We start from the raw sequence: 25,194 nt of genomic DNA, 5'->3' as shown, positions 1-25,194 counted from the left end.
ACCGGAATGAAAGCCTTGGTGGACCTTCCTCTAATATTGGAGATAACCGGTACTTTTACAAGGAAATAGAATTCTACCTTATTAAATAGGATAACAAAGTAATTAATCAAGGTTAAAATGAGCCTAATTAAAAAAAATTAAGCAAGGGCCTTGAGTATTTAAATCAGGATGTTAACGGGGGTGGATTAATCAGAAAAGCTCTACTGGGCTTTGGGACTGGAATATGGTGAAATGTGGTGAAACAACTAAGAACAAAATTCCAACAATATAAACGGCACAAATATTGTTCCAACCCTCATACATGGATTAGACTGTACAGAAATGGCTAAGAATAGCTCATCAAATGGACACGGACGAGATCTAACAAAAAGAGAATTATTTGAAAATGAGGGCATCACGGCCTGGTCCAACGCCAATGTAATGGATGGGTACACCCACAAGTTCTTCTATCCTTTCAACATACCCGCGAGCAGCTAAAGGAAGGTCCTTATAGTTTCTGATGGAGGAGATATCGGTGTTCCACCCAGGCAGCTCTTCATAGACAACCTGATTTTACATAAGGAGGCACATGAAAACTTTAGATAAAGAAGGAAAAAAGAAAGAAATATGGATCAAAGTCCATCTAAGTTAGTTGCACTCAAAGTCCATCGTTTGGCTGGACTTGAATCCAGCTTTCTTTGCCTCTATAATTCTTCAGTCTTTGCAGCTTGGTTGTCCACCAATTTGCCTTTAACTTAACCAGGAAAACATCTCTCTCACATATATGCAGATTACCTTCAATAGATAAAAGTGAAGAATATAAACTTGCCTGTAGCTGTTCAAAAACATAAAAATCAGCAGGAAACGATTTGAGGACTTCGCCATCAATTTGTTTGTAGGCAACCCCCAACTTAATTTCTGGGAAATCTGAAAGTACATCTAGCTTTGTGAGGTTAAGTGAAGAGAACCCATTTATCTGACAGCAATATTTCAATGCCACAATGTCAAGCCAGCCACATCGTCTTGGACGTCCAGTAGTTGTGCCGAACTCCATTCCTGAAACCCTGAGGAGATCCCCACCTTTACCTAAGATCTCAGTTGGGAACGGGCCCGATCCAACTCTAGTTGTGTAGGCTTTTGCCTGCAACAGATTGTTTCAAGAAAATAAGCTTCAAAAGAATGGCTACAATCAGTTACCATATCGATGACTGAATGTATGCAGGCAATCTAGACCAACCATTTGACATGCCTTAACATGATCGACACACAGTCCAGAAATCTCAACAGTAAGAGAACCCTATCCCTGATTAGCAAGATCCTTTTTTTACCAGTCAAAGGTGAACTTTAGATCTTTTAAGCTCTCCATAGTTAGCCGCTTTGTCTGATTTGGAAAAATCTCTGGACTGTGAAGCATCCATGACATGCTCGCCAAATGGCTCCCCTCTTGCAGGTTGGTTCTGCACATACTATGCCACACGTACATGTACCATTCCAACACTAAGAGACCTACAAATCGACTTACCACTCCAATCAGATCACCCAAACTTCTGGGAGCAATGCCAAGGCCTGTGCAGATTCCACCAGCTGAAGGACTTGAAGAAGTTACAAATGGATAAGTACCAAAGTCAATATCCAGCATGGTGGCCTGTCCACCTTCAACTAATATCTTCTTCTTTTGCAAGATGGATTCATTCATCACATGTACTGTATCGGCAATGAAGGGCTCTAATCGTTCTGAAAATATTTTATATTTTTCTACCTCATCCTTAAGCATGTCACGGGCATAATTAAACCCCTTAAACATTGAAGCTGCATCTGATAACAAAAGATCCAATTTGTCAGGAAAAATATCCATGTGCCTCAAATCACTAACTCTAATGCCATTCCGAATCATCTTGCTTGAATAACATGGTCCGATTCCTCTCCTAGTAGTCCCAATTAAAGAATTTGCAAGCTCTGTTTCTCGTAGCCCATCAACCACTTGGTGGAAGTCAAACAATAAATGTGCTCGATCAGATACCAGAATTCTTCCCTGACAGGGTATTCCATTAGATTCAAGTCCATCAATTTCTTTGAAGAAGCCGGGAAGATGGACTACAACCCCATTTCCAATCACACAAAGTGTCTGCTCATTAAGGATTCCAGAGGGGATAAGATGAAGAGCAAACTTCTTGCCCTCGGAATTGTAAATAGTATGTCCAGCATTTGCTCCACCCTTACATCAAAAACAAAAATATCTAAGCAAGTACTTTTTATCTGTCAAAAAAATTACAACTATGTAATTATCAAAACTATAACCAGCTACCTGAAACAATTTCAGGATCATGGATAAGAAAAAACAATGACAAACAAATAAAACAGGTTCTCAAGATAATTGACTGATATCAATTGATATAACTGATTAATGCAGCATTTGACTAATCCAGTCCATGTCAAAGTATCAAGTATAGATAAAAGACTACACAAATTTTGGTCAGACGATAAAGCTGAATGAATTTATTTATTTTTTGGCCTGCAACCATTTATAAAATACAGATTTAGGAAGTTAATAGACAAAATCTTGCTTCACTTGATTGACACGATCATCCATGTATTTTCGTTGAACAAAGAGAATCAGTGTCTCGATACTTCTCATTGCTAAAGAGATGTGTTTATCAGCACTTACAAGCGATTCTTAACAATGAGGAATAAAAACTCAAATATAACCACTAACAAGCATTAACTGCCGCATCCAAATCCAAGAAATCCAGATCACTGATACCAAAATTAAAGAAATCCACCTCATAACTGCAGCAAGTTATCCAGAATTTTAACATCCAGTTGGAATAGTATAAATAAAAACAGCAGAAGGAGCATTTGAAGAAATTAAGACATAAAGACTTGCAGGCAAAGAGTGTTTTAGAAAATTAAGAGCGAAGCAATAATTTTAAATTAAAAGAGCAAATTTATAAAACAATATCCAGAAAAACGTACATACATTTTTTTTAAAATACATAAAAAAATATTAAGAAGAAAAAAAAGGAAATGATAAAAAAGAAAAAAAAATCGTGTCACTTTTTGGAAGACAAGAAAAAACTCCCACCTAATGTTCGTAAATCAAAAACCAAATTGCTCCAAGGACTTGTTTTGGTGTGTGAATATTGAAGGACTTCCACTATTAACTAACAAAGACAGCAGGGAGTACAGAACAGAGCAGAAGCGGTACAGAGTTAGAAACTTTACCTGGCAGCGAGCAACTATATCGAAGTGCTCGGCCAAGATATCCACAAGCTTCCCTTTCCCTTCATCTCCCCACTGACAGCCCAAAACTCCCGAGACCTGACTCAATGACCCAATTCGTTCAAGTGAGTCCCCTGTTTCCTCCACCGTCAGCGGAGGTGAAGCAGAAGCAGAAATCAGGTGTCTCCAGGATCCATGCACGTTTTTCCGGAAGCTTCTAAAACCACCGATGTGGTCCAGGAGCATTCCGCTTCGGCTTTTCCTGCCATTGCAGCTCCTTAGCAAAGCAGGAGAAGGGCCGGAGTCGAGGTTCGCAGCTGAAAGGTTCATGACGCTTAGCTGCTTCCTCACGCCGCAGCGAAGCCGTCTAAAAAAAAAAAAACAGAAAAAGAGCCCAGAGAAGAAAACTTGGTATTGGGCTCTCTGAAAGAACGAGGCCCATTTTCACTATTCTTTCTTATCTGTCCATCATTATGACTTCGGTACCCCGAAGGGACTTTCTCGCTTTCCTGCAAGAGAAGCCGCGCGAGTCGACTAGCACGAAGAGAGTCCAAAGCCATTGCTCCATGCTCAGAGCAATGGCGAGTCTCCCTCTCTTCTCCGTCGCAAGTCCGAATTTTGGAAAAATTTTCTCTGTCTTCCCTCTTTCGAATGTTTTCGGTTCGTTGAAATCATTTTATTTTTCAAGATCTTTCTCCGTTTCTTCTGTACTTCTTCAAGCCCCTTCCGTTCCACTTTCTACTTTCGACATCCAGCCATATCTTTCCTGTTTGATGCCCCAAAAGCAACTCAAAGTGGCCGTTCTTCTCAGCGGAGGTGTTGATAGCAGTGTCGCACTTCGGCTTCTCCATGCGGCTGGGCATTCATGCACTGCCTTCTACTTGAAAATATGGTTTCAGGTATCAATATTTGCACTTTCATGTTTTATTTTTTGTTATCTGTTTTTGCTTATTGTGCACTATCTCGTTTATCTACTAAAGCTGGAAGGGAGAGTTTGAAAAGTTTATGTTATATTTCGTAACATTTGAAGTTCACTTTGTGTTTTTCCTTTCGCAATTTCTAGTCCTTTATTAGATTATTTGGTAATGACGGTAGAAATTTTTGGTTTTGGTGGTCTTCTTGAGCAGTGATTCATGGTCATTTGAGATTAGAAATTGCTCGTTTTTGTTTTGATTTGTTTATCATCCGAAATCTGTTCTTGTTTGTAGTACAATCAGCAGTTAACTAGCGTGAGGAAAATCTGTGGAGAATATCTTGGGTTTAAGTTTGACCATGAAAAAATCAGTGAGCACTTAAAGCTTGCTTAAGGGAACGGATGTTCGAAGAAGTACCTAATGAATCCACGTGCAACAGTGGAAATTTACTTTATAGTTTTCTCTTGGGTGTTTCTCTCATTTCTTCTTTGATGTCGGAATATTGAACATGAGCTTTAACTTTGTCAGAAAATTTTCCATTAGTTCTGATATTTGATATTTTTTAGGAAGATTTTGACAACTACTGGTCAGCTTGCCCATGGGATGAAGATATGAAGTATGCCAAAGCTGTTTGCGATCAGGTATCATTATACTTTTAAATGATTGATTAAATCGCATAATATCCTGAACCATAAGCAATGGGAAGGATAAGAGATAATGGGTTCAATCCTCATATCTATGCGTATTTGAAGGCGTGCTTGTGTGTATATTGAGTTCAAATTTGAAGGTATATTTCTTCTTATACATTGTAGCCGACACAGTAAATTTAGTAATACATGAACGTAGTCATAACATTCAACCCAAAGTCCACTAGATATTTACTGACAGCTAAAAATATGTGTTTGTATAAAGCAATCTTTGTATGGTAAGTGATCATGAAATGGACTGCTTTATTGGGTACACCAGATAAAGTTTTTAAGTAGGATCCTTTGCAAAGTCCTGTTATTCAGGTGAATTCCCTCAGGAAAACTACTGAAAGTACTTTTGAAAGAAAATCAGCATAGGCTGCAGCTTATGCTATGTGGTGGTCAGTCCTTACAGTTAAATTTGTGCTTGATCTGGTATCTAGGTTGATGTTCCTCTTGAAGTTGTGCATTTGACTGATGAGTACTGGTGCAATGTGGTAAGTAGTTTTTCTCTTCCTATTGTTTATAAATTGTGTGCCCTGATTTGATCTGAAGTTTAAAATTTTTTTTGGTCGCACCTGGGGTGACAAATCTCTATTTAATTTAGGTGTCGTATATGGTTGAAGAGTACCGGTCTGGCCGTACTCCTAATCCAGATATTCTCTGCAATACAAGAATCAAATTTGGTATCTTCCTTTTTCTTGTTCATATGTAATTCAGTATGCTTCCTCAATTTAAACTAAAACACGATATGCATATCCTCAATTTAGCTTTCCAACCATCAAAGATATCATTATTATTTTGATACATCTACTGTTCATTGTTATTGTTATTTTTTGCACAGGTGCTTTCATGGATGCAATTAGTAATTTACAGTTTGATTATGTTGCTTCTGGACACTATGCACATGTCATGCACTCATTTTCTGAGTCAGGCGACTGTGAACCTTCTGTTCTAGAGTTGTCCCGCGACATGGTAGCCTACTGAGAATTGCATTTAATTCCCATAATTCTTATTTATGCTTCTTTTATTTTTCTCATTTCTTTGTGAACTAGTCTCACTCGTGTTGATGCGTCCTGAGGGAATATGAGAAGTCTCAGTATGCACTTCAGCAAAATGTTACCGAAGGATCTTTACTGCCAATTCTTCTTTTTAAGGAGCTCAATTTCATTTCAAATTTCAGCATTATATGAACAGATCCCTTATTCAGTATGTCATTTATTTGTTTGTTATGAGTTTTCATTGGCTGATGCAGCTGAAAATGTTGTAGGTCAAGGATCAGACGTATTTTCTTTCACACTTGTCACAAGATCAACTGAGATGTCTTCTATTCCCGCTTGGACATATTCCAAAGGTATCACAAGGGCACTTTAAGGAGTTAACAGAGAAAACACTTAGTGGATTTATCATAGCTTTTTCATTCAAGCTCTGGTCCATTTTTATTTGGACTCAGTTTGGTATCCATTTGTGGAAGTACAGCAAATCTGGTGAAGGTTCTCATTTATCATTCTTCTCTTATATACAGCAGCCATTTGAACATGTTTACCTATGTTTATATTTTATCTTGTCCATTTTTTACCTTTTATTTCCTTCTCTTAATTACAACGGAGATTAAGTTACTCTAATGGTTGTTGCAAATAATTTTTCTTCCCATTTAGCTTTTTTTCAGTGCAAACAAAAATTTTATTTAAATACCAGAAATTGTACGTGTGTTTATTGAAATTAAGTGGTGCAAAGTATTATGTATTGACATTTTTTGACATAGCAGTCATCTGCAGGGTGAAGTTCGTAGGCTTGCTACAATTTTGGATCTACCCAACAAAGATAGGAAGGATTCCCAAGGCATATGTTTCCTAGGAAAGGTAACTGTTTTTACTAGAATCATTTTAATATCTCATGCATCTCAGTAACAAATTTGTGCTCCCCAATGATCTTGAAATGAAAAACGTTTCTAAAAAAAAGATCTTGAAATGCCTAAATATGTGAGCATTTAGAACACTAATTTACAGAACTTTTAGCCTACAGTTTTTTTTTTTTTTGAATGATGAATCTTGCCTACAGTTAATATAAAAAAAAACTGCTAGGTCATACTAAAACATTAAATGACATAGAGAATAGGGGAAATCTTAAACTTATATGGTTTACAAAGCTCGGGAGTTTTGTATGGATAAATCTGAAGTTGTGAAAATCAAAAGATCTTGATAACTCTTAACTGGGGAAATCTGTTTTTTTGCTTTTTTAGTTTATGATCTAGGAGGTTATTTATTTTTTTCACAATCTTATAAAATTGCCTTGAGGGTTTTATAGTTAATGCATGACAAGAAGGCTGAAAAAGAAATTTTACAAGATGCCTGTTGGACCAACTACACTTCACATTGGTTAGAAAAATAACATTTTTAGAGATAAGCAATTATATGGATGAATTAAAAAATTAGGGTAAGTATAATCAGATATTCATGTGTAATGGCACCAGTAAATGAGAAACCAGATACATTCCTAGGTAAAGGCCTAATAGTGCACTTTGTGAGAAGGCAAAGAGAAGCCCAATCTCGGCATGGGTTGAAATGTTGACGATAACTTGAATTAGCTAACTTAAAATAATTTAAAAAAATATGTTGTTACGAAATGTGTCAGTATAGTGGGAAGAGAAGGATCCATGTTGCTGATATGAACATGTTGGGATAAGCTTTTTAAAGATTGTGTTACTGGGACTTTTGCATGCGATCTCTAGCTTTTTGGATTTGAGATCTAAAGCTTTTGGATTTATTATTTCAGTATGCTCATCAAAACAAACCTGATAAAAATCAGGTTCTGTTTTTCAGGCTTCGGGCAGTTACATAGTCTATTAGCATCTATCTTACTGAAACGTCTATATTCATGGTTGGATATATAACTAAATCATGGTTTTTGGTAATCATCTGCCAGAATTTTCCTCATTATGATGTATTGGGAACATAGTTCAATGCCAAGAAAACACTCTCAACCTCTTTAACAAGCACAAAGGGTCTTGTTGTGAAGGATAGATGCCTATTAACCCCTAAATTTCTCATTGATAGTTTAATTCTCTTTTGATACATTGACTGGTGCATATTTTTTTCTAAGTGTTGTATAATATGTTGAAAACATGTGCACTTGATTGTTATAAAAAAAAAAATCTTTACAAATCTTTCTGTGTGGTCTTTCTTAATATTAGGATTTCAAAGTTTCACATGTTCCACAGTTGATGATCCCCTCTTCATTTGTTTTACCAGCACTCAAACCCTCAATTGATTCCTCACACCCACCCAACTTCTATATGTTCACTTAACAGGTCAGGTTCAGTGAGTTCGTTGCTAAACACATTGGCGAAAGGGAAGGCATTTTACTTGAAGCAGAAACAGGAGATTTTCTTGGGAAGCACCGTGGTTTTTGGTTCTACACAATTGGTCAACGACAAGGTCTAGGACTTCCTGGTGGTCCCTGGTAAATTGGTCAAAATTTTATGAACCTGTCCTTGATATTTAGAATCATTAATGTCTCAATATAATGGTGATTGATCAAGTTCAATTGCTATTTGCAATCTCCAAATTAAGCCTTCTTGTTTCTTTCAGGTATGTTGTGGCGAAGGATATCCAACAGAATGTAGTCTTTGTGTCCAGAAACTACTTCTCGTTGGATAAAAAGAGGCGATCATTTCGTGTTGGATCCCTGAAATGGCTCAGTGGCTCCCCTCCAGACCAGCTAGATCAACTGCAGTGCAAGGTGAAACATTACTCTTTATCTCAACATCGATCCTCTGTGACTGATTTTGTCAGCTAATGGGAGGCATCTGCTGCCATTGATTGTAATTGTATTTCATTGCTGAGATTTAACCCAAAAAAGGGTGGTAAAAAAACTTTCATGTAGCTAACAAAGGGAAGCACTTTCAGGTTCGGCATGGTCCAGGCTTTTATGACTGCAGTATAAAGATTGAACGAGGTGCTAGCAGACATGAGGAGGACGAGGCTCTTGTACACTTATCAGAGGATGATCAAGGCTTAGCTGTTGGTCAGTATGCAGCCTTCTACCGGATGAAGACCTGTTTAGGATCAGGTGTAATTCTAGACTCATTGGACGATCAGAGTTTTCCCATTTGTGCAAAGGCTCTAGAGATAGCAAAAACGGAGGATAAATCAAAACTAGGGAAACCTATCAAGATATATACCCAGGTTAATGCAACCAATACAAGGAGGCGAAAAGAAACTTATCAAAAGCTCCATTCACAAATTCCTGTATGAATTGGTTGAAGAAATTTCGAGGGACTTTCTGGATGTTCTAGAGCTCTTTTCTAATCCTTCATTTAATGTTGAAAATTTTATATAATTGTGCTCATTTCTGGCTTTTTGGATTCCAACAAATTCTCAAAGATTAGGTAAAATCAGAATAATTAGTAGAATGAGCCTCTTGAGAATCGATTTGTTCCAGCTTATAGTGCTTTTTCTTATCTCTTTACTAAGTGAAAAATCACTCCGGTTGATCCAAGAACCGATTCATAATTCATATAGAGTTCGTTGAGTTTCGGTTGCAGAGAGCTTCCGATGAATAGATTAGATCAACAGAGCTAAAATTCGACATAGAAAGCAAAATAATTTCCCTAACGAGTTCCATCTTGAATTTCCATTTCCGAGATGTGGACGAGAGGCTGCAGCTACAGTGCAGGCGGAAGAACGAAACGCTGGCAGACGAAATGATAAGACGACAACGAATAAAGTGAAGAACAAATGGATTAGTAGTAGAAACTAGTGATGAATTCGTGCGGTTAATGGAAACATTTCGGATCGCAACTGCCAAATCAGTGCCACGATCAATGTCGGTAAGAGGATTTAAGCAAATTTATGAATAAATGAAAAAACTAGATAAATAATACTTCTCTATCAAATCAAAGAAGAAAAACGTCCACGAAATATAAAAACCAGATGCGGACTTGAAGTTTTGTGCCTTTCCTCTGGAAAGAAATGCCTCTGGAAAGAAGCTCTGATTAAAAAATAAACTTTTTGCCTCTTCGAAGAAAAAAAAAAGAACAATTTTTTGCAGCAAAACTAAAATGGACACCAGCAGAAGTAAAGAACTGTTCACAAGAACTCTTTGCCTGTTAAAAAAAATTCTTTTGCCAACGAAAAAGGATTCTGTTGTCTTCCATAAATAACCTGAAAAAGTAGGGAACACGATCCGAACTCCCTGTACTAAAGCAGCCGAAAATCCAGAAGAATCCAATCCACCATTTCTTTTTTGTTTTTTTTTTTGAACCAGAGGGCAGAGCTGATTTTATAATAGAGAACAGAATAAATTTCTTTTTTAAACGAATGAAGTCAAAAACAAAAAACAAAAAAAAGATCTAAAGAGAGTTCAGAATTCGATAGAAACGATGAAAACCCAAATAACCATGGTTCTTATTTCGAGATCAAGAACGAGAGGAGTACAGAAAAAACATTGTCAAGTTGCGAGCAACCGAAACAAGAAAAAGAAAAACTAAATCAATCTGACAAAATTAGAAGAACATCAACTAGAAAAAATAAATAAGCAAAGAACAACCGTATACTTTCTCATTCATTGTTTTGGTTCAAAACCGCCATGTACACAAACTATATAACATGAATTACAAGAAACAAAAAGGGGAGAAATTTTTACATCCACCTGATTCAGACATCTACCTGCGGACGCGTAGCAGGGATCTAAGAACTCGGGAGAACGCATACCGGATTCGTGGATAAGCTCGGACTGTATACACCACCGTCTGCCGGAAAATCGTCTCTACGGTCTCGACAAACAGATTCAGGCTTCGCACAGGCGGTACGTACAGGGTAAGAGGAGCGGCCGAGAAGGCAACAGCGAAGAGAAGCTGCAACATTATCCACTCTCAGCTCCGAATTAAGGAGCGTCTTAAAGAGGAACGACGCCTTTTTCCTTGTACCTTCTTTTTTTCGGGTTTCTATCGAGATTTGGGGAATTTCGAATACGGGAGATGTGCATTCAATCCTATATAAAATCGTTGTCTAGGCGGAGAAGCTTTTCGGTGCGCTTTGACTGGCAGCTGTTCGGCTAATTCACGCATTCTTACCCAGTGAAGAGGGAAGAAAGTGATACAGAGTTAGGCAAAGAAGGAGAAAGTGCTTTTGTAATCTGATAGCGTGAGAGGCGGATTAGCTTCCCTCGCAGTGATGTTTATTAGAGAAAACAATCCTGACCGTCTGATCCGATTAATCTTAGATTGACGGAGCAGGAAGACCTGCTCCAACAAAAGCGTCTCACTAGCTTCTCACCTGAAGTCTGAAACAAAGGTTCTGGTATTACCCACACGAGTCATGCCACTGAACTTTCCTGCGTGGATGGATGAGACACTGTTGGAGGGTGGAACCGCCGGTGGGTAGCGTCTATCTCCTGACACCTGAACTTGAGGGTCTATTTGAAACACTATGGAAAAGAAAAATAAAATAAAATAAAAATTTTACTATTATTATTCCGAAAATAATTAGTAAAAAAAATATTTTAATTATTATCTCATTTTCATTAACTATTTTATGAATAATAATGATCAAATTCTATTTTCTATGAATCATAAACAAAAAGAGATTTTAAGTTGCTTGAATCGTAATTCATAATTATTTCATAATTTTTAAATACAAGTGATTGTATATTTCTAAGCAAGATTTTTATAATATAAATTTAATAGATAATTAAGTTATATTATTAATATTTTAGTAATTAAAATTATAAAATTATTTATTTATTTATTTATGTTCGTGTCTTTATGATATCAATTCTCGTTTAATCGATAATTAAACCTAATTGAATTGAATTAAATATGGAGTACCCAATATGACCAACAAAAAGTAAACTAGCAAGGTCCATCAGATACCGGTCATGATTTGGAAAAACAGGTTGCAAAGGAAGCCTCTCAAAACATACAAAATTAAGCATGGAGAGAAAAAACGAAACCTTTCAAGCAAGCTAGTAAGTCAACGTCAATTTTGAGGGCTAAAGGATAACAAATGATCCCCTTGGTGCTTATTATTGAAATTTGGTTGGCAGTAAATAATTTAATAATGACTTAGTTGGTCAACAATATAGAGTCCAAATTTCGTGACCAGATTTTGAGTTGCAGTATTACTAAAGTGCACAAATTCTAAAAATTTATAAATAAGTATTTTGAGTTATAAATTATAAAATACCACCATATACATAATAAACCCTAATATCCTTAATTCTCCCTAACTTCACATCCTATGTACATACAAAATTTAACTAGCGTTTAATATGTAGAATAAGATTAAATAAATAAAATTAACTAGTAAAATAACCAAAATACCCTTTGGTGTATTTTCTAACACAGAGATAACAAAATACATTATACTTCCCTTACAAGCACTAAATGCTCATATATTCAAAAGGTCAAACACAACTCGAAACTAAAGCATCTTGTATTATTTATCATTTTTCAGTGCTATAACAATTAAAAAATTTCAATTAGATTACAGTTGATGGTCCTTTGAAATTCTTCCTTTTTAACTAAAAAAATGATGAAAATCCATGTTCAACTAAGGTAACAAAGAAACTGCTATAGTCTAGTGCAAATTGGATTCAATCTCTTAATGTTCACCGTTCTCAAGTTCCAATGGTTGTTCCTTTGACCCATGGTCGAGCTATATTGCAAATACATTGGCTAAATAAGGGGCAAACTCATTGAAATGGCCATTTATCTCTTATAATAATGTAGATTAACCAAGGAAATATATTTTTTATAGTGTGTAAATAAAAATTAATAAAAAAGGATATACTAAACTTTATTTTATACATAAGGCAAATATAATAATGACAATATGCCACCTCATATCGTATAAACATTTTTATATAGGAAACCAAAATCTACCCTTTGGATGTATATTTTTACTCGAGGGTGTGACCGTAAATTCCCCTTCATCAAGTTTAACCTGCTCTTTCTCCGCTCGGCAGCTCAGTTCTGAAAAAATTTAGACGACGTGCCGGTGCTCGATTAGTATTGCTCCTCGCATCTGAATATCCATTCCATTCCCAGCGATTTCTTCCAGGCGGGCTAAGGGCGAACTCTATCGGATGGCGTTGGCTGGGCGTCTCAGACCTACGTTTTCTCTGGTCAAGAGGGTTCTGAGAACGGAACCGATTTTGACGCAGATATTGGGTCCCCAGATTACATCAGGAAATCCTTGCGCTTCTAGTTCCGAGGTAAAAGATTTATACTTTTTTTTTTTTTTTATTAATTTTAGTCCCACCTGTTTTTCCGAGCTCAAGTTGCTTCTCAGCCATTGCCGTGATGGTTGATTTTATGGCAGCGCATATCGTTCATTTAGGGAAGCAATTACAGATATAAATGTCCCATTTTACTTGAATGACAAGCCCTCTGAGCGATCCGTGTATCGCTTTTTCGCTGCATCAGACTTAGGGATGCACATCTGATTGGTGTTGCATGCTTCATCGGATTCCTTATCTAGGAGTAAATGACATTCTCGCTCACTTTGTTCCATTGGTTTCTAACCTTAGGTTCTCTCTCAGTTTTTCCTGTGGTTTCTCTTTCGGTTTTTATTAGTGATCTATTTTGTGGTATGTTCGGTTGGTTATATTATGTTATACTTAGACAGGCAAAAAGTCATGTGATTTATTAACCTGACCATTTGAGTTCCCTCGTTTACAGTTCTCAAGGAATCATGCCACTGCAGCTGAATCCAAGGAACAGAAGGTTAAGGTAGAAATACTTCCGGACTTCCTCTAGATGGGTTTTGTCTGATGGTCATTTTAAGTCAAATACGTTTGCTTTTGGGTCATGTATGGTTTGGTGGAATGTGTCGTGCCATAATGTCATAGTTGGGGCCTTTCTAGTACAAGGCGTGTATGTAAAAACATTCACGGAAAGGAAATCAGATTGTAGAATAAAACAAAAACCACAATTTGTGTTTGTAAGTTATGAAATATCCTTTCTTAATATAATGAACTGTTCTGAAGTAACCGAGCTATTCACTGAGAATAGCTAACACAATTAAAAAATTGGTTGAGAAGGGAAAAGAAGATACGTGGATGCAAAAGGAAAATATATTTTTATGAAAATGCTACAAAAATAAGATAGACAGTGGCTCAAGTATTGCCAGTTGCAAGTTAACTAGTATTTGCTCCACTGATGTACATCTGCAAACAAATTTAATTTCCTTCTTTGTTCCTTTTTTCATTTAGCATTCAATTTGAGTTGAGAAAGAACTTTGCTTTGTGGATACCGTTTTTTTTTAAAGTGTGTGCTTTCGTTATTTCTATGCATTGTGGAGGTCTGTTGTTTGTGAGCTAGATTACGATGTTAGGAACTTCATTCAAAACACTTTGTTTCTTTAATATCATATTAGAACGGTGAATACGATTACCACCTCTGATGAAAATACGAAAGGAACATTTTGGTGTAGATTTTGCTCTATGTCAGTGGAACATGGACCGTGAAGATTCAAGTGCTGAATTCTATTTGAGTGAAAGAAAGGGCTAATCTAGTATTCGTTGTCTCATGGGCGACAATTTGCAGTTTAGATCATGGAATGAACAATGTACAGACAGTTGCCAGAGACTGGTCTTCTTCTGAAGTAGTCATTCATATTTGTGATATGCCTAACCATAGATTAGGTTTTAATGTATAATTATATTTTTATTTTTCATTCTGTATTACAGCCATTTTTTTGAGGACTTGGAAATATTGCGTATGTAATTGTGTATGCTGAAGTGCAGATGTTTATACTAACAGTCTAAGCACAAGAATGTGAGGATCAAATAGAACCACTTATTTCGTTAATTTGTTGATGGGAAATTCATAAGTGAGCCAAAACAAGAATCAATTCTAATGTGCATATGCCTAAAAAATTATAATGGAATTGTGATTTTTTTCCTTATTTTATTTTATTTTATAGATGAGAGACTAGGTAATTGGGTCAAGTGAAGTTAGAGAAAAATGCTCCACAGGACAACTATTAGACCCTTTATTAAAGCACCCCAAAGTTTTTTTGAGAAAATAAAGCAGCTCAAGATAGCAGAAGATGAAGAAAAGGAACTCATGAATAATGTGCCCTAATGCAAAGTTTCCTTTAAACTCTCGGCGATGAATAGAATGTTAATGCTGCTGACTGCTAACTTGAAAAGTCTCTAAAACCTAGATGGACCCTGTGGGGAGACCCATTATAATTTTTAATTCATTTTCTCTCTTCCCAGACTAGGTTGATGTGTACAGTTTCTCACGGAACCTGGTCTTGGAGTAAAAATGGCAAATCAATCAGATATAAGCTTAAGGAAACTGGTGAAACAATTCTGGATCATCACCTCCATCATGGCAGCCTTTTCCCAACCATGTTGGTGTTGTTCTGGTTAGGTTTAGCAAATGTTCGAAGTGATGAAGATTGCAGAAGAGAAAATGAACATCTGTCATTGGAACTGGTTTGTGATTTGTAAGTATCGTCAGCTTACTCCATTGGGCGTGCTGGTGGTGATAATTCTTTTCTAAAATGGAACCCATATTTTTGAAATAATATAAAATTTAAAATCTTATTTATAATTATTTTTTATAAAGACCATGAGAACCAAGATTCATTACCCTAGATCTACTAAAGGAAATAATTTTTTTTATTTTTGAAAATAAGGACAATAAATTGTTAATATCATTGAACACTAGTAGAATGATTTACTTAGGTCTCCTCAAACTTTTCCATTTTTAATTTTTTGTGTTGCATTGTTTTTTTAATGTAGGTTGTGTCAGATATATCAGTTATAGCAGTTAGCCTGTGAAGTTATAATCTGATGCCTTTGGTTATTTCTTGGACCAATCCCTTAGATTAGTAACTGTATGGCTGATGCCTTGGCTCACTCACATCCCTTGGAGACTTTGCAAAGGTACAGCAGGTGCTTTAGGGGTGTTTGATTAGGCTGTTGGACGTTGTCATTGACGACATTTTCAGATCAATTTTGGCCTGGAACAGCCTGTACCCTAAGTTTGAAAGCCTCCTGGATGGCCTTTTTAGAGAGAATTGGAGACTGATCGCTCAGATGTCTTCCCCTAGCAGAGCAAAAATTGTAGAATGGACGCCTCCACCTCTTGGCAACCCAAGTCCAGCTGGATTTAGTGGTGTTTTCTGTACTTATGACACTGTTGTTGCCTCCTTTTCGGGCCCCTTTTGGCTTTGCAAACTCCACTGTAGCTGAAATTCAGACCCTCCGAATGGCCTTTCCATTTTCAGAACATTATTTGGTGGGCAGCTTTGGCTTGAAGGGGATTCCAAGGTGGTATTTGGCTTGTGCTTTAAGCCAGCCGAGCACCTTTGGCGACATTGGCATATCTTTCATGAAATCCTGGATATTTCTTGTTCACGGAGTCTGTACCGAGATCTGCAGGTCTTCTTGCTGTATCCCTTCCTAAGAATGAAGTCTTCCTTCAATCTCTCAATTGTAACAGAGACTCCTCCTTAATTTGTATTGTTCTTTGCACTTTGGCTTTGCAATAAAATTTGCCATTATAAAGGAGAGGTGATAATTGAGGAAATGACTTCCCAAACGCAAGCTGCTCCTAGAAAACACCCTCTTTGGCTAGGTGATCCAATAAAATATCAGCTTCTTGAGGAACATGTTTACTATCAATTATCCATAAGGTAGTAAAATCTAACATCTCATCAAATAATCGCCTTACATCCATAAGGTAGTAAAATCTAATATCTCTTCTTGAGAAGAGCCTGATCATTGGCTTTGGATGAGTCAAAATGGCCGAAGGGGCCGTGAGAAAAGAAGCAATATGGAACCATGATCTCTAATGCTCACACCACAACCAGGAGAACCAGGATTCCCCTAAGGAAAAACTGTAAAGATTTGTTTTAGCTAGCCTTGTGGAGGGATTCCCTTGTGAGAGGATGCGGGCTGAGTGAAATTGAGAGTTGATGATAGTTCTATGTGATTTCTTATAATTGAACTAGGAAAGGGAGGCATTTGTTGGAGTGAAGATGCCCATGAGAGGATAGAGTGGATTCTCATTTCAATAATGTCCCATTGAGCTTTCCTTGTGCACAAAAGTTTTCTTATTTCTCTCTAGCCAGATGACCTAGAAACTGTTGTCTTTGTTGACTTCTTTGTGTTATTTGTTCTTTTTTTCTTGTTGTTCTTCTCTTGTCTATTCTTTTTCTGGCCTTTTTGGGCCCTCTTTATGTCCTTTTCATATTTCAATTGCCTTCATTAAAAAAGAATTTAGTAAATAGTGTTGTAAACTTGCCATATTAAGCTGTGATGTTTCAACTTATAATTTCCCTGAAAGAGGCATTTGTTGAATTTCTAAAAAAGAGAAATAATTCACTAACTTGTTGTTAAATGAGTACATGAGCTTTATTTATAATAGAGGAAACAATTGCAATTGTCCCAGTTACAATCAAAGTTAAATACTTAAAGATAAGTCCTAGAACAATTAAACAACTGAACATAAATAAAAAGACTAACATAACTAAAACACCTTTAATTGAAACTCTTCTGTGAGACCTCTTCTTGTGAGGACTCCCGTAAGACTCCATCATATTAATTCTGGCTCTGTGAGATTTCTTATTGTGAGAGTTATATAAGACTCTGACATATCTGTTCTTCTACAACATTACTAATGTTTGGGTTCTACGTCAGGGTAGATCATTTGGAGTTTTGTGTTACACACACTTTTTGATGGTTAACTTGAAAAAAAATGCTTCATAGAAATTGTTCGTCTCACAAACATAAGATGTGATATGTCAGGGCTATGAATATGTGTCTTGGTTTTAGCTTACGTTAATTTTCAGGTACCTCTCTCACTGTTTGGAGGGACTGGGAACTATGCCTCAGCTTTGTACATTGCTGCATCTAAAGCCAATATGTTGGACAAAGTTGAATCTGAGATTTTTGACATTATTGAGGCTTCCAAAAAAAGTCCTCTGTTTTCACAATTCATAAAGGATTTATCAGTTCCTAGGGATACCAGAGTGAAGGCTGTTCAAGATATCTTTTCTGAAGCTGGATTTTCTGATATCACAAAGAATTTCTTGGGTAAGTGTCATGTGATTATGATAATCTCATCTGATTATGTTGACAATTAAAGATTTGCTCTGACAGTCTGGCTATTAATTTGCATATTAGATGATGACATATTTTTGGTACTTTGCTTGTATCTGTTGATAACTGTAGTAATTTACAAAATCAATAATGTCGGTTAAGTTCCTGATGGAATAGTTAACAAATCTTATCTTGTGTTTGTGAACTGTGCTATGAGGATTTTGTAACCAATATTTTATCCTCAATGATATTGATTTACACTGCCATGGAAAGCTATTCATAGTCTTTCTATTGACTAAAGGTGAATACATCTGCCTTATGACAATCAAAGTACATCATGAAATCTAATTTAATTGCTTCTATGTTTCAGAAAGTTTGTGATCCATTTTGATATTGTCATGATGAATGGTTCCAAAAGATACTATTATAATGAGAAAAAAGTCTGTCGTCATGTGATCCCCAAAAGCTTCCAGCTATTCTGATGTTATGAACCTGCCCTAACTATAGAGAAAAAAGTGAGAGAAAGTTCACACACACCAAAAAAAAAAGATAAATTAAAATAGGGTTTGGGATACCCTTGTGATCTCTTTAATTTATAGATTAAAATTCTTACACTCATAAGGATCACCCTTTGAGAGATATTCAACTCTTAAGTCGTACTTCTGCTCCATCTCTAACTCTTACTGTCATTATAACTCTTAACTTTTAACTACTACTGTCCTATGACTAGGATGTCCCCACATTGAAGTTAATTACTACTTTCTCTCTAATTACTATTTTATCCTTTGAATTGCATTAGATACCCCCAAGGCCCAAAGTCCCTAATTATAATTATAAAGATTATTGTACTGTTAAGTTTCTAACATTATTTTCCCTTCAAGAATCTCGTCTTCAAGGATCAGCTATGACTAAGGGTGGCACCAAGCCGGAATGAACTTGAACTTATGTATACCTTCGCTTGGTTCGAGCTTTTATGCATCAGCTCAAGCTTGGGTTTGTGCCTATTTCAGAGCTCAAACATCATTTTGCAAGCTAGGCTCTTGCAGTTCCCTTTTGTCTCGAGGGCCGGAGGATGACTAGTGACACCTACATCTGCAATGACCTTAATTCATCTCCTCAGCATCATGAAGATGCCTTGCTACGAATGACGTATCACATTCCAAGCACAAATTTAAACAAATAAATTTTACTTTAAAGAGATAAAAGAAAGTTTCAGGATTTTATTTGCTTGTAGTTGAAGAACAGATACAATAGTCGGGGTTTAGGGTTTAGGTGTTCTATGGAGTATTTCTCACTGCAATCTTATCACTTACATTTGAGTAGCTTTCAAAACCCCTCGACTCCTCTCGCTCTTTATAAAAAACATACTTGAGTCATAAATCAGATAAAACTAATATTGTATATGCAACACAAACGGCTCCAGATGGAATTTACTATCACAAGAAAGTGAAAAACACTAATTTGGCATAGAAAACACTTCCTTACCTTCTTAAAGCTCTTGTTGCATCGATGTTGCTAGCATTGGGGAAGTTCAGGGGTAGGAGGAGAAAAAAAAGAAAAATAGACAAAAAGGAAGATGAGAATGACAAGAGGACTGAATGGCGATGAATGCTGGGAGGGGAGAACAATGACAAATTGCCCGACGGCTGAATGGACAAATGACAGAGGAAATTAGGGCTGAACTTCGGGCCAAAAGTTGGAGGAAAAAAACCCTTCTCTTTCATCCGATTGACTAAGGGTAGGAACAAAAGCTGATACAGAAAAACCATAAGATTTTGAAAATTCACTCTTTCAAAAACCGTAAGCTTTTGAAAACTCACTCTTTCAAAAACTGTAAGCTTTTGAAAAACTCACTCTTTCAAAAATCGTAAGCTTTTGAAAACTTACTATTTCTTATTAGTTATTAGGAGAGAACTTTGAACAAAGGAGCTTCCCTGCAATCTCTTGTTGTAAGGGATTTGCTCCCTCTCCCTTTGTAAATTTTCTCTTGTTAATATAAATACATCTTTATAAAAAAAAAAAAGAACTTTGAACAACGGGATTTAATGTCAGTCAAAATTTATAAAAAATAGTTGTAACATTTAATTGGAGTCAGAAAGTTGGCAAGAGAAAACAATAAAAAATAGTTATTACTTTTAATGTCATTTAGAAATTTGAAGGGGGAAATTTAATGTGGAAAATTTGAAATTTGAATAAGCACATCTCATTTCTTGCTCTATTTTATGTTATTTTTTTTAACTTAATTGAAATTGTATTATTATTATTTTTGAACTTATGAAACTTTTATTAAAATAATGTTAATAGCATAGTGTAGAGCTAGGCTCAATGCCCAACATCCAGGGAAAGAGAGTCCCCAACTACAAGAGAGAGTTGAGACACTCCCTGCTTGCAAGCTCATCAGAGATGCTGTTTGCAGCATGAGGTCTATGCTGCATAAGATTGAGACTTCTTTATGCAAGTACCTGAATCTGCAAGGAGACTTGCATTGTTTGGCGATCCAGTTGATAATGAGGGCAGAATCACCCTCAACAATCAGGGAGTCAAAGAAGGATGCTCACTCTTATTTTTATGAAGAAAATAAACCATTCGAGCGTGCCCATGAGCTTATTATCCAAGCTCAATCATGCTTGGATCGGCTCATTCCAGCTAACAAGCTCAACTTGGAGCTTGAGCTTAGCTCGAGTTCGGTAGGACCGGAGCCTAACAAAGCTTATATTAAGTCGATCTTGAGTTGGTCGTGAGCCTTCTTGGTATAGTTCAATAGCTAGGACCTATACTGCTTTTATCATCCATTCTCTCTATTCCCAATTGGGGATCAAATTGGCCACTTGGCCTACGCAATAAGTAGTCATTGGTATCTTTCATCCATGAGGGCCAAAATGGCAGCAGCTTGAATGGTCACCAAGTGGTTGGTGGAGATACACCTTTAAATTGACCCCAAAGTATTCTACTTGTGGTTTGAGATAAAATTGGGACTGTTACATATGGCAAATCAGAGGAGTCCTTGCCAAACTTGACCTTGAGGATGTTGATACAAGCCAGGCGTTGTTGTAGTGGAGGAAGAGTCTAGCAGTTGTCTCATGATTGGGCTGTCTTGTCTAAAAGAGTCGCCAAGAGCAAGCTTCCTGAATTCTTTTGCTGGATGATCTCTACCAAATACATCCAACTTTAGGGTGCTTAATGGGGAGCCTAGCTCAAAAGTCTAGAAAAGCTTCTCTATTGAGGCTTTAATTGCATCTTCCAATTCACTCCCCATTCAGTGTAGTGAAGCTTGCAAATCTTGGTTTTAGTTGCAATCTTGTAGGGGTGGGCACAGGTCGGGTTGAGGTCGGGTTTACCAATTTGAACAATTGATTTGAAGCTTCAGTTCTCACATGCTTGTTTTTGCCTGATCTTGTTACTTCCGATTCCCCTCTCTCCTTGTTGAAATATAAGATTGATGAGATATTTATTGCATTTAAAAGTTTTATCAAAGGTCCTTTTGGAAAGGTATATTTTTAACTCAATATAACATATTGATGGTAAGAGATTCAAGGAAAGTCAACTTGATACCTTCCCTAACTTGAGAGAGAAAAAAGTGTGAGAAAGTCTTACACACTTAAAAAAGATGAACAGAAATAGGTTTTGGAACCAAGCACGTCCCTATCCTTGTGATCTCTTCAATTTATAGATTAAAAGCATTGTATTCATAAGGATCTCTCTGAGAGAAATCCAACTCTTATTCTCTTTTATTATAATTCTAACTTTAACTATGACTATGACTAGGACATTGCCATATCCAAATCAACCTTACTGTCTCTCCTAATTACTGTTTTACTCTTTGATTTTTATTGTCCCTAATTATATTTGTAAAGATTGTTATATCCTTAAGTTTTGTTATGCTTCATATCTTTATATCTTTATCATCCTCATGATTTATTTTTGTTATCTTCATAATTTATCTTTGTTATCCTCATGATTTATCTTTTTAATGTATTTCCTTTGTGGTTTTCGCAATGATTATAGGTCTCTATATGTCCTACACTATCTATTTTACCTAACTATAATTGATAAGTCTAATCATTTCTCTAATGTACTTGTAACCGGATTTATGGCAAAAGCTATTCTGGCTGAAAATGGGAGGCTGCAGCACATTGAGAGTATTGCTAAGAGATATGTGGATTTGACTACGGCACAAAGAGGAGAGGTGAAAGTTGCTGTTACAACTGTCATTGTAAGTTCTGACCTTGCTCTAGATTTGCATTTTGTATTTTAACATCTTTGACATACACAGCATTATTAGGTAATAACGGGATTTTGGTTGTATGGGTAATATGTGCCTATTTTGACAAGAGCTAGTTGTCTATCATCTTAGCCCCATTTTTTGTTCCTGTTTGTCGTGGGTCACTAGCTATTTGGTAGTGTTTTTGCACCAAACTGGGAAGGGATGGATTCATCCATTCTATTTGGCCTCTTATTCTGTCAGCCATTCCAGATGATACCATGCATAGGAATTTTGTTTATTTCTATGCCAAAAAAGAAGGAAATTGCATTTAAAATTGTCATCAACACCAAAACAAGTTTTTATTTCTTAGTTCTTTAAATTGAGAGGTTATGACACCATAAAATGTTTTTATCTCTTACTTTTTTAAAATTACGAGGAGCAATATATTTGTTAACAGACTGCATGCTGTCAATTTTCTTTCGGCTGGTTACTTAGGTGATGTATGCACAAGTGACTGCTCTATTTTTTCCTTTCTTTCCCTTAAGCACTGGTCTTATTAGTTGTGGGTGTAATGTAATGTGTGATTAGTTTCTGCATGTAATAGATGGCTATGCTCTCGTGTCTTTAGTTCTTGCAGTTATTATTGGTATTTAGTTTTTTTATGTGATGTGATTTATTTATAATTGTATTTGTCATGTTGGTATGGGAATTATACCAGTGATCTGACTTTCAAATAATTGAAAATTTCCATGCCTTTAATATGAAAAAGATATTTAATGTGTCAACTAGTACTTTTATCCAGTCTGCCCATATCAGATTTCCAGTATGTATTGTAGACATCAAAATTCGATATGTATCAGGTGTATGAGCTGATATGCTCCCCCTGTATCGATTGGGTAGGGTAAAATATGATACATATCGGCCGATATCCAATACATACCAGCCTATATCTTATACGTATCGGCAATACTGGCACCACTGCTTTTAAAATCCGAATACATCTGATAGGCAGTTACAACCTCTTACAGTTATCTGAAAACCTTAGGTATCTACTTATTTCGTACTTTTTCTATATTTTTCTAATGGAACCAGTGCTTATTCTCAACCGTCTCTAGAAGTACCTTACTGATTATTTTGTTCTGTTCCTCTGGACAGCCACTACCTGCTCAGGAGGAAAAGGAACTGAAAGAGACATTGCAGAATGTTATAGGACAAGGCAAGACAGTGAAGCTTGAGCAGAAGGTACTCTGTCATCTTCTTCTTTCAAAAACGTTTTATGCAACTTCTTTTAATGAACTGTGTCGCTTTCTCTGCCAGAGTCTCATAAGAGTTAAGTTTTAGATTTGACTTTGCAGAAGCACCTTAATCAAACCCCTTTGCCATCTTATCTAGGGCTTGAAAATGAGCTGTTCATTAGGCATTGCTTTAATATTTGATTTGATGTTTTGGATTGAAGGATAACCGATTTCAAATGGGACTGACAATTGGTACTTCACTATTAATCAACTACAACTTGAGTCCTGGAGGCTAGCTGGCTAAGGACATGTCACAGATCTGCTAATTAACTCTTCTAACCTTTTTTTTTTTTGTTTTGGTGGGGGGGGGGGGGGGAGGTGTTCTATTTATGGATTTGCAGTAGGTGGAAAATTTTCTTCTTTGCAGTTAATATTCTGTTTTATAACGCTTCAGATTGATCCAAGCATCCTCGGAGGATTGGTGGTGGAGTTTGAGCAGAAGGTTTTTGACATGTCAATCAAGACGAGAGCCAGACAGATGGAGAAGTTCCTGAGGGATCCAGTCAACTTTGACAACTTCCAATAGGCCTTGAAGTTAATGTGAAACATGAGCCACCTAAAACTTTTCTTTGGTATAAGAAAGACGATATTTCCTTGATTCCCTATGGACTTGCCCTGTTGGGTGGGTGGTCGATTTGAAAATAAAAATTGGAGACATTGGAAATCACTGGTTTTTATTATTTTTGCACATTGTCTGTTGGTTAAGAGCTCTCTGTAGGAAGACAGTAGAATTTCCTACTCATATTTACCAGGTTTTCTTGTTCATTTCTCCTGTAATCGTGAATCAATAAGATCATTTTCATTGATTTTGCCTTTCGTAATTCTTGTCTTTGTACTTTCTGAAGAGCCCTTCGCTGCTTGTTTCTGCTTCATCCGATAGAGAGTGAGTCACGTCGAAAAACAGAAAACATTCGTAGGCGGCTGGGGGCACAGATACAATACGAGGGAATGACCCTACAAATTTCCTGGACTGCTTATCCAGGAACTCAGACCTTGGGTTTGAATGGGAACTGGCAAGGAGATTGGCCTTGTCCAGAGAGCTTGATTTAGGAGATCCATCTCAGGTCCTCTTTAGATGGGATACTCTGGCAATTGTTGAACAGATTAGTCTCGTTGCTTTGGCAAAAATCTGTTTGATCAGATGTTATCCCGGAGGATAATCCATCCCATGCATACTTTGTTTAACAGAGTAAAAAGTTATCTGGGATTTGTTTTTCTTTTTGTGGGTGAATCCACTCGATCATCTCCGGTAATGGTTGCAGCCTACATGCGATTCAGTCCGGCGACTCGCCGTCACCGTGGCCAGCCTGTAACAGTTATCTACCGGACGATCATCTTCAACTGATACCGACCAAATAATAATCTTCAAATAAAAAAAAGATACGGAATTGGACGTAAGACCGGTGCTTCCTGCAGTCGTCACCATAAAGCTCTCGTGCTTTCATGCGCCACCTTTTTCCCGGTACGAAAAGACCAAGAATGACAAGTTCCTCCATTAAAAGACCCCACGCATTTCAGAAGCTCCTCGTGCTGCTTTCTGGTTAGACGAAACCCGTATTTACTGTTGTAATTCTTTCCACTTATTCAGCTCCACTTTTTCCTCACCTAATTCCATACCCATTACCCAATCTCCGTTTCAATATATTTTCCTTCTCAATCATGTTGCATTCTAGTACATGATAGGCGACGATTCATGTTCTCGGAAACCAAATCCTCTCAGACATTGATGAATTTCTGGGCAAGTACCCACCCGTGCTTTACAAATTGCAGAAAATTAAAGCAGTAGATGCTGCAAGGAATTAATAAGGGTATCGCAGTTTAGAACTGTAGATGCA

The 25,194-nt window shown here is 36.7% G+C and overlaps 4 protein-coding genes across 4 annotated transcripts; 2 read left to right on the top strand and 2 right to left on the bottom strand.

The window, feature by feature from the left end:
- Positions 1-234: 234 nt before the first annotated feature.
- Positions 235-3,521, bottom strand: LOC137936458 (adenylosuccinate synthetase 2, chloroplastic-like). The gene is made up of 4 exons (XM_068781142.1): positions 3,202-3,521; positions 1,502-2,194; positions 809-1,120; positions 235-546 (listed from the first exon to the last, which is right to left on the bottom strand). The coding sequence occupies exons 1-4, from the start codon at positions 3,442-3,444 to the stop codon at positions 376-378; spliced, it is 1,419 nt and encodes a 472-aa protein (XP_068637243.1). The 5' UTR covers positions 3,445-3,521; the 3' UTR covers positions 235-375.
- A 197-nt stretch (positions 3,522-3,718) lies between these two features.
- On the top strand, positions 3,719-9,231 carry LOC137936704 (uncharacterized). Its single transcript, XM_068781539.1, has 10 exons — positions 3,719-4,097; positions 4,679-4,753; positions 5,242-5,295; positions 5,406-5,484; positions 5,643-5,773; positions 6,069-6,152; positions 6,577-6,660; positions 8,109-8,260; positions 8,389-8,539; positions 8,707-9,231. The coding sequence occupies exons 1-10, from the start codon at positions 3,765-3,767 to the stop codon at positions 9,052-9,054; spliced, it is 1,491 nt and encodes a 496-aa protein (XP_068637640.1). The 5' UTR covers positions 3,719-3,764; the 3' UTR covers positions 9,055-9,231.
- A 1,102-nt stretch (positions 9,232-10,333) lies between these two features.
- On the bottom strand, positions 10,334-10,869 carry LOC137937852 (uncharacterized). The gene has a single exon (XM_068783035.1). The coding sequence runs from the start codon at positions 10,662-10,664 to the stop codon at positions 10,464-10,466; it is 201 nt and encodes a 66-aa protein (XP_068639136.1). The 5' UTR covers positions 10,665-10,869; the 3' UTR covers positions 10,334-10,463.
- Positions 10,870-12,775: 1,906 nt separating this feature from the next.
- LOC137936568 (ATP synthase subunit O, mitochondrial-like) lies at positions 12,776-24,165 on the top strand. The gene is made up of 6 exons (XM_068781316.1): positions 12,776-13,015; positions 13,482-13,532; positions 17,611-17,854; positions 21,961-22,073; positions 23,220-23,306; positions 23,754-24,165. The coding sequence occupies exons 1-6, from the start codon at positions 12,887-12,889 to the stop codon at positions 23,883-23,885; spliced, it is 756 nt and encodes a 251-aa protein (XP_068637417.1). The 5' UTR covers positions 12,776-12,886; the 3' UTR covers positions 23,886-24,165.
- Positions 24,166-25,194: the final 1,029 nt, after the last annotated feature.

The sequence above is a fragment of the Aristolochia californica genome, unplaced genomic scaffold, assembly GCF_029961685.1.
Source record: "Aristolochia californica isolate CCGP_79_NKW_82.1479 unplaced genomic scaffold, dmAriCali1.0.hap1 SCAF_7, whole genome shotgun sequence".
NCBI lineage: Eukaryota > Viridiplantae > Streptophyta > Magnoliopsida > Piperales > Aristolochiaceae > Aristolochia > Aristolochia californica.
This window is presented reverse-complemented; position numbering and strand designations above follow the sequence as displayed.